This window comes from Boleophthalmus pectinirostris, unplaced genomic scaffold (assembly GCF_026225935.1).
Source record: "Boleophthalmus pectinirostris isolate CB_2022bp ecotype Guang Dong unplaced genomic scaffold, ASM2622593v1 HiC_scaffold_16, whole genome shotgun sequence".
Taxonomy (NCBI): Eukaryota; Metazoa; Chordata; class Actinopteri; order Gobiiformes; family Gobiidae; genus Boleophthalmus; species Boleophthalmus pectinirostris.
In genome coordinates, this window is record NW_026571095.1 from 15,572,358 (window position 1) to 15,586,521 (window position 14,164).

The following is a 14,164-nucleotide window of genomic DNA, read 5'->3' on the forward strand; positions in this document are numbered from 1 at the left end:
TTTTGAAATTACATGGTTTTTTTTAACGTAATTTGAACTACTGCAGACATGATTTATCTCTCAAGTGAACAGTGCCTATTGAAGGGCCCATATTGCACAACTGTCTGATCTGTTATAATGTTTCCTCATCACAAACATAGCTGGAGTTATGTTTTGTTTCATACATGTTTAGGCTGAGTTCTTCTTCTCACAAACAGATAACACTCGGTAACACCTTGTGATGTCACATATATGAAGGTCTCCACTGTGTTTTTAAACTCCATATACCTTCACTAGAATCATTTAGATGGTTTCTCTGGAACTGCCAAGGTAAAAGGAGCTGATAACTTGAAACATCACAAGGTGAAACAACATTTTGAATTTTGGAGATGAAGACAGACTAATAATACACATGTGAATGAAACAAAACACAACTCCAGGTCTGCTGAGGAGGTAACAACATTCTAACATTCTAAGATGACTCAAAGCTCAAAGAGTTGATTTTGAGTTGAAAATAAGGTCTTTAAATTATTATTACAGTGCTTATCTCCCTTTTTTGACACATCTGTCTCTCAATTTGCACTGCTGGGTTGCCTAGTGGTTGGGTTGCGGCACACATCCAAAGCAGCTGGCCTGAATTGGTGGGGCGAACTCTTGACCATTCTGAAGTTGTTATAAAAAAATAAACCATTCATTAACAATAGGAAAGCCAATACACGCCTGTCACTTTGATTGCTCTGGTCTTGCTGGATCAATATTTTTGAACGTTCAACTGCAATAATGCAATGAAACATTTCCAATCTATATTCATTCTAGCAGGATATTTATGCTCAATTCAATTCCAATTCACCGTTGACCGCCATTGTAAAGGCCGGCATCTCCTCTCACAGTTCTTGGTGTGCTCCCTCACTCTTTATTACCATTGGTGATGAAAGTATATGAGGGTTATTGCCTTTTGCTTACAACACTTTGACTGACGTGAATTTTATTGTTTTAGCTGCAGGGCTAGAGTACTGTGCAATAGGCAAGGTTTTATAAAAGACTGAACAAAGGGAGGAGTATTGAAGTAAAAATAATATGACTATAAATAGCAAAAAAAAAAAAAAAAAAAAAAAAAAAAAAAAAAGAGAGAGAGAGAGAAATATTTGAAAAAATATTTTGTAAAAAAAGGTAATTAATTGTAAATTGTCTGGGATTATCTGCTAACTGTAGAATTACTTACCCATAACTCAAATACTACTACGTCTACTCTTAATGGTATTACTATATTACACCTACTAATACTGCTAATAGTTTTCAAAAAAATAAACCTCTGAAAACACATACACAATACTTTATTTATAAATTTAAAAGTGCACTATGTAACCTCTAAGGTGAAGGGTCCGCTACTTGCTTGTCTCCAGGAAGATGTTATTTCTTTGCATGGAATGTTCCACAAATTGGCAATAAACATAACACATAACATAATACATAACACTTGCATTTATAAAGTTTTATATTTCTAAAATACCTAAAACATGAATTCTTACTATGTGCAGGCTTTCTTCTCCATTGATCTGTCTATGTGCGAAACAATCTAGGCAAAGCAATAAAATCTCCAAGGAAACAAGCAGGTGGCAGACATTACACCAGAAAAGTTACACGGTATAATATTTAGTTTTGAATTGTTAATTACTATTACAACTACGTAAATTTTCACTTTCAAAGCCATGGGTGGTATTAACAAAAGAGACTGTACCCCAGTTGTGGAGTTGAGTTCAGCCAGAATAAAGAAGACGTATTCTTGGCCTGGCTCTAGTGCTCGGTTCTCAAATCCCCCGTAGTCCAGCTGGTCCCCCAGGGTGAAAAAGGCCGGCAGAGTGGCAGGTGTGAAGCGGGCCGTGATGTACGCTCGCCTTAGGTCCACTGTCCTCTGCTGCCTGGAATCTCTCTGCTTCTGACTGATATCCTTCAATAGCTGTGGGGAATAGAGTGAGAAGACAGACAAGGCATTGCATGACTAATGTTGGAAAAAATATGTTAAATTAGAAAAGGGTAAGCATTGCCAGGAGTTGCTAGCTGTGATATTATTATGTTGTGTTTATAGGTCTTCTGCTGCTTTGAGGCACAAGCAAACAGTGTTTTCTCTCACCTCCTCAAGGTCCATTTCGTCTGGGCTCTTGAGGGCTCTGATGACGCCACGGGCTTTCCTTAATGGGACCACTACCACATAAACGTTCCTGTTTAGAGAAACCAGGAAAACACATTAGATCGTTCTCACTACAAATGTTATAGTTGATTGCACCTGTAACATTCTGAGGGTTCACATAAAAGTGCAAACATACTAAGCTTATATAGGGTATATTATTATTATAAAAAGTCCTTAAACCTCCCATATTAAGCTATTTTCTGATCTGTATTATAATGTTGTTTCCAAAAACATGTGTGTTACACATGTGTAGCACACAAATCCTGTATATGTAGGAGTTCTTCTCTCCAACGGAAAACTCTGTTCCACCTTGTGATGTCATCTGGTAGTACAGGAAATGCTACACTGTGCTTTTAAACCCCATACATCTGGAATCATTTGGATAATTTCAGCCCTGGAATTGCCCATCTCTACTGACCTAAAGGTAAAAGGTAGCTGTTAACTTAAAAAATACTACTAAATGACACTGCAAAGTGCAACAGAGCATTTTGAGTTTTGAAAATGTAGACATATGATAGACAAATAATAAAGGATTACGGTACTCAAACATGTGTGAATGAAACAAAATATCATTTTGGGTATGTTTCTAAGGAGACATTCTAACATGGTTTAAAACTCAGAACTCAGAAGAGTCATTTTTGAGTAATATGGGAAATTTTACCTATATCAATTATCAAGTATGTCAATTTGTGGTACAAAGCACAGTATTCACGCATTAGTATAGTGTAATTATGGTCATTACATGGGAACTATTATGATTCTCAAAGTAGTTTGATTCACCCTAACCCAGTATGAAGATTAGAAAATTACCAGGAAACATCGTTAGTATCTTTTTGCTATTACTGTGATAATTTTTGTTAACACATACTTGACCGGCGTTCTCGTCTCTAGTGATGGGAGTATGATTGTGACTGTGGCTTCTGTGTCGCGGGTGTGGTCGATCTCGGGGCGGCGGATAGTCATTGGAGGAGAGGTTTTGGCAGTGATGCGGTGACGAAGGCCTCCCATGTTTCCCTCTGGAGCGGTGATCATAAAGTCATAGCTGGTGTTAGGCTGCAGGTCTGGGATCACAGCCTTTCTCAGACGAGCATCCACCTCCATCTTCCTTTGGTTATACTCCACCTGGGTAAGGGCAGTTAATATATACGAAATTGTGAAAAAAATCAGGTATTTGTTGTATCAATTAATTCCATGTTTTGAATTATTTAAAGTCAAAGTTCTATCAAAAAACAGCTCATAAATATTTCACAAAGGTGTTATTCCTTTAACTCTGGAATTATTAATGAGAGAATAATGAGTTTTGATGAATTTTGCAGTCAGTTGCTAAAAACAAAAACAACTTCAATTTAATGTAGCCCTCTTCCAACTTGATACGGTTTGCTTCATGTCTCATACTAGTTAGTTATAATATGTAATGTTAGTACTACCTTATATTACAGTAGTCAGTCAAAAAGTAGTGGTGTGCAATTTGGAACATGATATAGGCCTTTGCATATTCTAGGTCAAATTAAAATAAATGAACATGTAACATTAACCTACATAGATATACAGTACAATATGTCTTAAATATGTTCCTATAATCGATGATATACAAACAGACTCTCTCTTGAGCTCTTATTAGTCATACCGTGAAGCGATAGGAGTTACTGCTCTCTGGAAACTCCCATGTCAGAAGGACACTGGTCTTTGTGGCCAGATTGACTGAGAAATTCCTTGGAACATCTAAAATGAGGACAGATAAGAACACAGATAAGTCGCTTGTGGAGAAGGCTTTTATTTGAGTCTGCAGATCATCAGGTATCCACAGCAACCCTGGAGAAAATGTGACAGAAGGGTGAGGGAGCAGAGCATGATGTGGAGGAGGATGAGCAGGTGAGGAGAGTGGACGTCAGAACAGATCAGAGACAGACCCACCATAGGAACGTGACATGCCCCATTCGCACAGTGGTAGGTTGTGTTTGTCTGACTCTGAATCCTGCATGTCAGCAGAAAGCTTTATAAAGGTGGCTGTGGAGGTCTATCAGATAAAACACGCTTACCTGCAGAGATCGGCCCAAATGAGACTTTCCTTAATTCACTTTCTCAACGTACCTTGTGTATTACTGTATTTCCAAGCCTTATATTGACTTTTACCTGAGGGTTTGTGATAAGCTGTGCTCTTGAAGCAGACATCCATTAACATTCAGCCTGCTCCACTGGCGGTGAGGGGAAGGTGATGAAGGTAAGTGAGTGAGGGGAGCACATGCTCCTCCGGACTGTGCTCCTTACAGCCTCAATGAGGTGCACAGGTTTGACCTGGAACAACTGCTTCACATTTAATATGGTGGTTTGGTGAAACCCACATGAAGGGAGAAGAGCTGTGATCTCAGGGCAGTGCTAAGGAGGCAAAGGGTGTTTAGAACTGCCCTACCTGTTTCAAAGGCCAGTGTGTGGCACACACGGGGTAGGCTGAATGGCCCTGGCCCTGCCTTGTTGTGGGCTCTGAGCTGCACCTCGTAGGCTGTGCTGTGATTGAGGCCAACTATGATGTAGCTGGACTCTGTGGCAGATAGTGTGACATGCCACGGGGGAGCAGAGGGGGCAGATCCTGAAGAGGCATCAGGGATAACCGGGGGTTTCTGGCTCACTGCCTTTTTATAAGCAATCGTGTACTCAGTGATGGCACCATTACAGTCTTCTGGGACAGGAGGCTGCCAGGAGAGGTGCAGAGAACAGCAAGTGGCATTAACAAAGTCAGATATTTTGGGGGGTCCCGAGGGTGGGCACATTGGAAGGGTTATTTCCTGCTGCGACAAAGCTCCGTAGCCAGCTTTACTCTTAGCAGAGAGGACAAAAACATAAGGCGTTCCCAGGGAGAGGTTACTGAGGGAGTAGTTCCTCTCTTGGGGAGAGAAAATGACTGAGCTGTTCAAGGAGCTGTTCTTCAGTCCAAACTGCAAATGGTATCCCAGGATTTCAACTGGACGTCCCTTTTTGTCAGACTCAGTAGTGTCCTGTGGAGGAACCCACCAAATAATCACTGATTTACCACGACTAGGGCGTATCCAGAAGTTTGGGGGGCCAGGTACTGCCAATAAGAAGATATATAGATTAGTGTGCAAAAAATACATAAACATTAAAAATAAAGTATATAGAGTATGTGCTTACCAATTCCTGTGGTCTGCACCAGTCTTGCTTTACTGTGTGCGCCATCTCCTTTGGTGGTGTACGCAGCCACAGAGACAGAGTACAAGGTTTCTGCTTTCAGCCCACCCAAAATCATCTCCTAGAGAAAAAATCACATATAACAGTATTTTTAGGGGTAATTACATATTTGTAAATTCATTAAAACTTTTACATAACTATGTGTCAACAAATCCCAAGCGGGAATTCTTTCTAGAATATGGAGAGTTGAACTTGGCAAACTTACATACTGAGTGGAGTCAGTCTCCTCCATCTTCAAACACGATGCGCCACAGGCAGCCCAGACGAGACCAGAGAGAAGAATGAGTCAAAGCACCAAAAGAGATGCTGTCTGAGGATTAAATACACTTTAAATACTCTCTAAATATTCAGACAGTCACCTGGGACTCGTCCAGTAGGAGGTCCTTGATCCGAGGCAGATTTCGTGAATCACTGCTCCCCGTGGTGCTGAAGTGCACCTGGTAACCCCGGATCTGGCCTTGGCGTAACCGTGGCGATACAGGTCGCCAGGTGACATGCAGTGCTGATGAGTTCAGAGGCTGCACATCAACTTGACGGGGTGCTGCTCCAGGAACTAAACACATAAGAGTAATTAAATGACCAGCAGACTGGCCAGTAAATAATCAACTAAACGATCAATGCTGATTAGCTAAGAGCTACAGCCAGCTCTGCTTCTTACCGTCCTCATCAGTTCTGCACAGCACAGCCGGGCTTTTAGGTCCTGTCCCACGAGCAGTGGAGGCAGCCATTGTAATGTTATACCAGCTCCATTTCTCCAGCCCTTCTACCTGTGTGTGCCCCTGCTGAGGGGGGATAGACAGCCCATTCACCTGGCCCTGCCCCTCGCCTTCAGCTCCAGACACTCTGTGATAGCTGAGCTCATAAGCAGCTAACTGTCCATGCTGCTCCTCTACTGGAGGAGGCTTCCAAATGACTCTGAGCGCGGTGGAGCTGACACTCTCACAGGACACCCCCTCAGGTGGAGCAGAGGGCTCTGCTTGGACAGGGACAATGGTTTAGGAACAACCAGAAAACAGGACAAGGAAATTAAGAGAGGGAAAGAAGCAAACCAAAGGAAAGTATAAGGAAAAAAAGGAGACAACAAAAAATAAACTGAAAAGTTGGAACAAAGACAACAATGACTCAGGCACAAAAGGAGCAACCACATAATGTTAATAAACACTGTTAGGCACCGTGCCTAATGAAATAAAGCAGAGACAAGAATATTGACCTGATGTAGACAATGTAATTATAGTAGCAGGGCCTTGCCTCTCATACACAGCTGCTATATTTAAACATCCATCTTTAAGAATAAAACAGGCTTGGTTTCAGGGGCCTCAGCTCACTGCACACTATTTCAGAATATATACATTTCACAGACCTTCCCCACACCCTGGCATAATCCTGCACAGATAATACAGAGCAGAAAACTTTGCCCTACTAACAAGGAGAAGGTCCAGGGCTTCATAGGAGAAAGAAAAACAAACTGAAACAGATCTCACACAGCACAGAAAGAATTTAGGAGGCAATAAAAGAGACACAGGAGCCCCAGGAGAGAAAGGCACTCAGATGGATTTTGGGAAGTCAGGCTGGAATGATGAATTGAAGACAAGAATCGAATCAGGGACAGTTCTAGTCAGACTGGAGCAAACACTAGCTTTTGAATCCTTTGTATCACTCAACACTCAAAGTTTTCCTCCTTATAAACCTGTAAAATGGCCAGCGTGTACACAACACCTGGACCATATGTGCACTGCCAGACCTTTATAAAGTTGTGTGCATGTGTGGGGGTGTAATAGTCATAGCTGACAGGTTCAAGTATCTCTCCACTCAGCCGTACAGCCAGTGTTCAGCTGGCCTCAGGGGACAATCTAGATGTGCACCAAAGCTTGGCGATAACAAAGCAGCACGCATTACCTCCCCAGGAAATGAATTCTGCTGCATGAAATAGTCTGCTTATCTGGCAACCTGCAAACTACCCCGCTGTACCACCTTGGACGCCACTTCATTTTGGAGGTAGAAGAGAACAGCTCAGAGCACAGTTTGAAATCAGCCTTACAACAGATCTGGCAACACGAATCCGGTGTGTGATTGCAAATGCTTACCTCTGAAGCCATTCAACAACATGGACTGAACTTGATCTCACATCTGACTAGAAAACTGTACCCTTTTCTCTGTTATCTCTTACTTTCTTTACTTTAGACAGTCACAAGTCAATACATTTAAAGCATGTGTGTAATAAACATAAAATGCTGCATTATACAAATTGTAGTTATTTACTCATCTAGTTTAGTCAGAATTTACTCCTGCATTTTGCCTGTATTTTGATTAGAAATTGGCATGCCAATTATGTTGTATTTGCAAAGATAGAAGACGTCTAGATAGATGTCAAAATATGCACTTTTTTGAGAAAAATAACATTTGTGTCTTAAAATAGATATGCATTTGTATAGACAGCCAAAGAAAAAGGTACAGCACTGATGATGCACTGGCTGTTACTTACCTGTCAACACAGCAGGCAAACTGCCATTCCTTAATGCCCATTTCTATTGGCTGTTAGCCAATAAGTGGCACACACTTTTGCCCTTTCAAAGACATAGATAGAATGGAAAAAGTGGAAGGGGGGCAAGGCAAAGGAAGAGTGAAACATTATTCGCTGCTCTGTCTCCATCTGTCAGCATGCCCGGCTCGAGGAGAGAAGCCAGCGAGAAAGGCACAGTCAGACAGCAATGGATGCTTAGGAGAGGGGTTGATGTATGGTTTGATAAACAAGATAGATGGAGAGATATGAGGATGGATGCAGCTGGATCCAAGAAGCAAAGCTGTTATGTGCGTAAGGTAATCACTCCATATAATTTTCAGAACAATTCAATCTGGGGAATAACCGCGTGGCTGCAGAAATAATCCAGTGAAATGGAGACGTACTGGCTTGTGACGTCCTCTGCACCAGCTCATTGGTGAACGCTCCCAGGCCTTTGTTGGAGGTGGCAGCCAGGGAAAAGGAGTATTCTGTATCTGCCTGGAGGCCCACCACTGTGTACGAACTCCTGGGTCCGAAGGTCAGTTTCTCCTGTGAGAGCAGTGGAGAGGAGCAGAGGACAGAGAGAGGGCAGGCTCAGTGCACACAGACACAGGGCTTATAGCAACTGATAAGACAGTCACCACGCACTGCTGAGGCTACGGACACTGGCATTAATCTTTCAAACTCCTCTTTTTATCTGCCCTTTTATCCCTCTGCCTTGTTAAGCAGTCTACCCACACACATGCACACACATGAGAAGAAGTCTTACCACGCTCCCAAACTTGACAGGTCTGTAGAGAAGTTCATAGTTGACTATGCTCTCCTTGGTGTATGCAGGCTCCCATATCAGCTCGATGCTAGTGTCCGTCACTTTGCCCACTCGGAATTTACCTGGTTGCCCAGGAACTAAACATAGAAATATACATTTAGTTTAAATATATGGTTTATGTTTGCATTTCATTTTAGATCTACAGTTTGGGTATTGCTGTCTTTAAGTGGTTTTATGAGGGTATAAATAACTTGTAATTCCTTTTGTTGGTTGCTCCAAGAAGAAAACAAAAATCCTTCCCCCATATTTATATTTGTATATTTCCCCTATAGAAACTGCTGTCACACTGTCATGAGCAGTGGAGGAGTGGAACATTTTTAGCTCTTAATCGCTACTCTGTTTACACTGACAGGATTGGGTCTAAACAGGTGGAATTAGTTCATTTAAATGGATTAATGTTGTTCTGACAGGATGAGCTGATCTGGAAGCGTTTCACAATCCAGTGCTTTGAACAACTTGATGTAAGTCGCTCAAATTAGAAGCTTAGTAAATTACAGCCAAATAATTTATTGCTTATTTTTGCTTGACTGTGCTCATAAGAAATTATATTTAACAACTCTCATTTTTGTTTTTATTACATAAATATTCCAACATTTGCCTCACAACTTTTGATGCATGGCATATGCCTATGTTAGAGATTTGTGAATAAAATTCCACTATGTAACTTTTCTGATGGAGGGTTCACTGCCTGTTTCTCTTGAAAATGAAAATGTTAATGCTTTGCCTGGATTGTTCTACAGTATGACATTAAACAGCCCAACTCAAATGCCCATGTAGTTTCATCAATTACTGTTGTAACTAATGAAAGTTTACATTTAATGTTTTACAATCAAACTTTTGAGAAATGGGTACGATGTAAACACCTTATCACCATAACTAGAAGCACTAACCTCCAGGTGTGACTTTAACATGCACTGGGTCAGAGGCAGGCCCATCCCCCACCGAGGTGAAGGCCAGCACTTGAATAGTGTATGTTTCTGAGGCAACCAGGTTCTGCACAGTGGTGATGACACTGTCCTGGACGTTGTGGATCTGCCACTCATTCATGGGACGGGAGGGGTCCATAGTATAGTAGACACGATACCCTTTCACCTATATCAGAAAGCCAGACAAATAATTCGTGATCAGTGAGAAAACAATTCACTTTGCAGGATTGAAACTGGATTTGAGTGTCTGTCAGTGATTGAGGGGTATTATGTGGTTGTTCACGTAATCCCACTGTCCCAAATGCCTGATAATCCATAATATCTTTTTACAACACATAACCATAAGAGTTTATAACAGTCAAAGCCAAGGTCATCACGTATGAATTACAGTGTTGCTTGGATGCAGATGGTGTAGGAGATTTGCGGCTTGGCTGTTTGGTGAAGGTCCACATTCCAAGGTGATGTTCCTGTGTTTCTTGGGAGCTCTGATGTTTGACCCCGATAAACAAAGTGCTTTTTCATACACGTGGGTAAACCCTGGTCTATTGCCAGATCTCCACAAACCCTAGCACTTCATAATCCCACACATTTCTCCTACCTTAAGCTTCTACAGTCATTTGAGAAATAGCTTATAAATGCTACATTATGCAAAACTGACTATTATTGACTAAGCTATTTTATAATGTTATTACCTCATCAAAAATCTGGAGTTGTGTTTTGTTTCATTCACACATGTTTGAGTATTAGTCTGTCTACATATCCAAAGCTTAAAATGCTCTTTTCCACTTTGTGATGTCATCTAGCAGTAGTTTTCAAGTCAATGGCTACCTTTTACCTTTAGTTCAGTAATGACTGGCATTTCCAGGTCTGAAATTATGAAGGTGTGTAAAAATACAGTGAAACACTTCCTGTATTACCACATCACAAGGTATGGAGGGTGTGTGTTAATGTCAACATGTGTGAATGAAACAAAACAATGTTTTTGATGAGAAAACAACATTATAAAAGAGATCAGAAAATAACGTAATATGTTCCTTTTAACTGTCACATAACCTGCCACTAGCACTGGACAATATGGTAATAAAATGTATTCATGGTCTCATTCCTGTGACAATATACAATTTTGGTATCATGACTGAGAATTTTTTCCCCCAACCAAACCTCCTACTGGTCAGCCTCAGCAGTGCCTCAAGTGAGTGACAGATGCATTTAACCAATTGCAATGAAGTGTGAACTCTCAGAAGAAGCAAATGACTTCACAAGTTACTTCATTAAGGCAATATAAGAATACTGCATGTAAATGAGTCTCAAGATTGGTGTTTCAATAACAGCTACTGCACATGTATAGTATACATTCTCTCTCCTGCTATTAATCTATTAATCTTATCCTCATATGCTTCTAATTCAATTGCACTTATGTGTGGATTTGGTCAGATGGTCAGGTGGCTGGTCCTCAGAAGGGAGCACTTTCACTTTGAGAGGACAGTCCAATTACCTTGTCTTTCTTTAGAGTGAGAGAGAGTGGTCTGGGAGTTACAGCAGGGAAATCTCTCTTGTAAGAAAAAAAAAAAAAAGAGGCTGAGGACACAAACCTGCTCACTGGAAAAGTGCTCCCGCTGGAGACTTTTATTAAGTTTTAACCTCTCCGGGCCTTAATCAGAACAACTCTCACAATGCTATTTTAAAGTATCATCACTCCGACAGCAGTACCAGCTTTATAAGTATAACTGTACATGTAAGAATAGCCTTTTCCCATTGCCTTTGTAGACTGACATTGAACTATAATATGTATTATTTGATGTTTGAGTTCAGATGTCCACCAAGGCCCCATTTCATCATGGTAAAATATATTAGTGTATATCTTAATACATTACATAACCTAATAATTATAGATTTGAACTGATGATGTAAGATACAAAAATCTCACCTTTGTCAAAATTCAAAGCAAAATCATTTGTTTCATGAGCCCTGGTGCTAGGAGTAAATGCATATTCTACTGTAATTACGCAATCTGGTTAAATAATTTAAAACAGAATGAAATCAAATAATTTTCTATGTCTGTTAAAAATAGCTTGCACTCACCTGTCCATTGGGCTCCTCTGGCTCCTCCCAGCGCACCATCACAGTGTTTGCAGATATGATGTGAGCCTGGACATTCCGTGGAGGGCTGGCTGGAGCCTGCTCCCCAGTGCGAGCATGAACTTGGGCAGAGGGGGGGCCCTGGCCTATACTGTTCACTGCTGACACCCGTATTTCATACTCAGTGTTGGGGTAGAGTCCTCCAATGCTGTAGCGGGTGGTGGTGATGCTCTCCACGGTCTCATACTTGTTGTCCGGTCCTTTGGCTCGGTACTGGATGATGTAATAAGAGACGGGGTCGGGGTTTCCAGAGTCCCAGGTGATGGTCACACTGGTGGCTGTGGTCTCTGTCACAACAGGAGTGCCAGGAGCATTGGGCAGGGCTAGGGTAGAGAGAGAGAGAAGACTGATTTGAAAATAAATATTTTAATATTTATTTAATATAAGTAAATATTGTCATAGAATGTTAACATATCATTTCAGTTTGTTTGTTTTTTTGTCCCATTTGAGCTATTATTACTACTACTAATGCTACTATTAATTTTACTACTATTACTTCTGTCATGAATGCTGTTCCTTAAAATATGGACCAGTTTAGTTGTTTGTATTTACTTACTAAACCTTGGCACCTGGAAACCTTGGAAATAGACTTTTAGAACATTTATGCACCCTTTATGGGCTTCTGCAATAAGTGAACACATAATAATATAATATAATATAATATAATATAATATAATATAATAACTATATGGCAGGTGTAACTGAACAATGCTTCACAGTTCAGGCCTTTGTCAAGATGTTTTATTCTATATTTGTTTTGTTATTAAGTGCACCAGTGTGCTGCTAAAGTCTAGACTATTGTTACAAATCTACACAGTTCTTAAAAGGTTAGCAGTAAGTGTGAAATGAGTGCAGTAAAAAGCTAAAATTAGAGAATCAAGTCTTGATCTCTAGAGCTTCTCCAGTCGTCAGCTGCCAGTGTCAGATAAATAACATCTTTGAAAGTCTCAGACATTCTCCTTTGTTTCTGTTTAATTACACTTTCTGTGTAAGGGACTCATGTGAGGCAGACATGCTTAAATAATGCAACAAAACCGGGCTTTCGCACAAATTATTTACTGAACATTACAAAGACATTATATGTCTGGCATTACTGTTGTTATTAGTGCAAATAACCTTTAAAGGGGCACTATGTATCTTTCTGAATGAGGGTCCACAACCTGCTTGTCTCAATGGTGACGTTTTTGCTTTCTTGGCTCCACACAGATTTGACCTGTAACTTTCCATTAAATTAATACTTTACTGAGAAGCATTCCAGGCAAATCAATGGCATCTCCATAGAGACAAGCCCCCCATAGTTTAATATAGTTTATAAGTAGCAACACACGTGCTTTGTCAGTACTTCTTCCACTTTAAATACTAGTACTACCACATTAGAATAAAAGTCCTTCCTTACATTTAACAAGGACCTGGGCAGTGGCCTCGATGATGCCCAGGCTGCTCATGGCCACACAGGTATAGTTGGCCGACTCTCTGACTCCGTTCAGCTCCAGAACATTCCTCCCGACGGGCATCTCGTCTTCTGGGGTCAAGTCCTCGCTGCCCAGCATCCACTTGACGTACGGCATGGGCGACCCCACCGCCACACAGGTGATGTTGACGCTCCCATGAGGCATGATCTCGTGGTTGGAGGGGAGGATGGAGAAGCGAGGGGGCACGCGGCGCACTGGGAAAGCGGGACAGCAAGTGGGGGAGGACAGAGCGGGACAGGGGGGAAGGAGGGAGAGGTAGGGCGAGAAAAACAAGGAGTGAGGGGAGAGAGAGAGAGAGGCAGAAAGCAAAAGAAATAGATAGAATAGAGAAAGGAGAGGTAACAGGAAGGGGAAGAATGAACTTCAGGGTTTGTACAGAAAATTACAAAAGGGATATTTCAAGTTTAGTTCCAATTACTTTATGGTACTGATGATTTCAACAAAGACACAAATCTTGTGTTGAGCTCAAAACATGAGCCTCCTCATCAAAAAATAAGTGACAAACTCTTGAGTGTTGCGCAAACCAGGACATGACACCTATAGTCAGTTTCTCAAACCAATTTTGGAGATTTTCAAGTGAGTAAAATTACTGGTCGAAATAAACTTGGTAATATTTCTTTGGCTGAAGGTGCTTCTGCATTAGACAGTCATTGGTTCAATCAATAATTTGTGTACTGCTATTTTTGTCCCTTGAGAAGAAGTGGCAAATTATATCCATTCATGTGACAGACTATACTATTTATATTAAACTAAATATTAAGAAGTATCGAGAGACTGGACTTATAGGTAACTTTCATGCCTGGGCGACTCAAGAGGGATAAAATGGTGGGAAACACAAAGAAGAGAGCGGAGAACTGAGGATTTAAAGAGACAGAGAGAGAGAAGCCAGAGAGAGCCAGAGAGGACGACAGGCTCTGCTTCTCTTCA

General features: G+C 41.1%; 1 protein-coding gene across 1 annotated transcript in view; it reads right to left on the reverse strand.

The window, feature by feature from the left end:
• LOC110158939 (receptor-type tyrosine-protein phosphatase S-like) overlaps positions 1–14,164 on the reverse strand; it is a 78,499-nt gene that overhangs the window by 12,965 nt on the left and 51,370 nt on the right. The window contains exons 8-21 of the mRNA XM_055151717.1: positions 13,162–13,431; positions 11,709–12,088; positions 9,591–9,792; positions 8,641–8,777; positions 8,276–8,420; positions 6,030–6,344; positions 5,731–5,924; positions 5,577–5,603; positions 5,315–5,432; positions 4,578–5,234; positions 3,795–3,889; positions 3,036–3,289; positions 2,111–2,198; positions 1,718–1,936 (exon numbers count right to left, since the gene is read on the reverse strand). Of these exons, the coding sequence (XP_055007692.1) occupies positions 1,718–1,936; positions 2,111–2,198; positions 3,036–3,289; positions 3,795–3,889; positions 4,578–5,234; positions 5,315–5,432; positions 5,577–5,603; positions 5,731–5,924; positions 6,030–6,344; positions 8,276–8,420; positions 8,641–8,777; positions 9,591–9,792; positions 11,709–12,088; positions 13,162–13,431 (3,101 nt within the window). The remainder of the gene's footprint in view (positions 1–1,717; positions 1,937–2,110; positions 2,199–3,035; positions 3,290–3,794; positions 3,890–4,577; positions 5,235–5,314; positions 5,433–5,576; positions 5,604–5,730; positions 5,925–6,029; positions 6,345–8,275; positions 8,421–8,640; positions 8,778–9,590; positions 9,793–11,708; positions 12,089–13,161; positions 13,432–14,164) is intronic.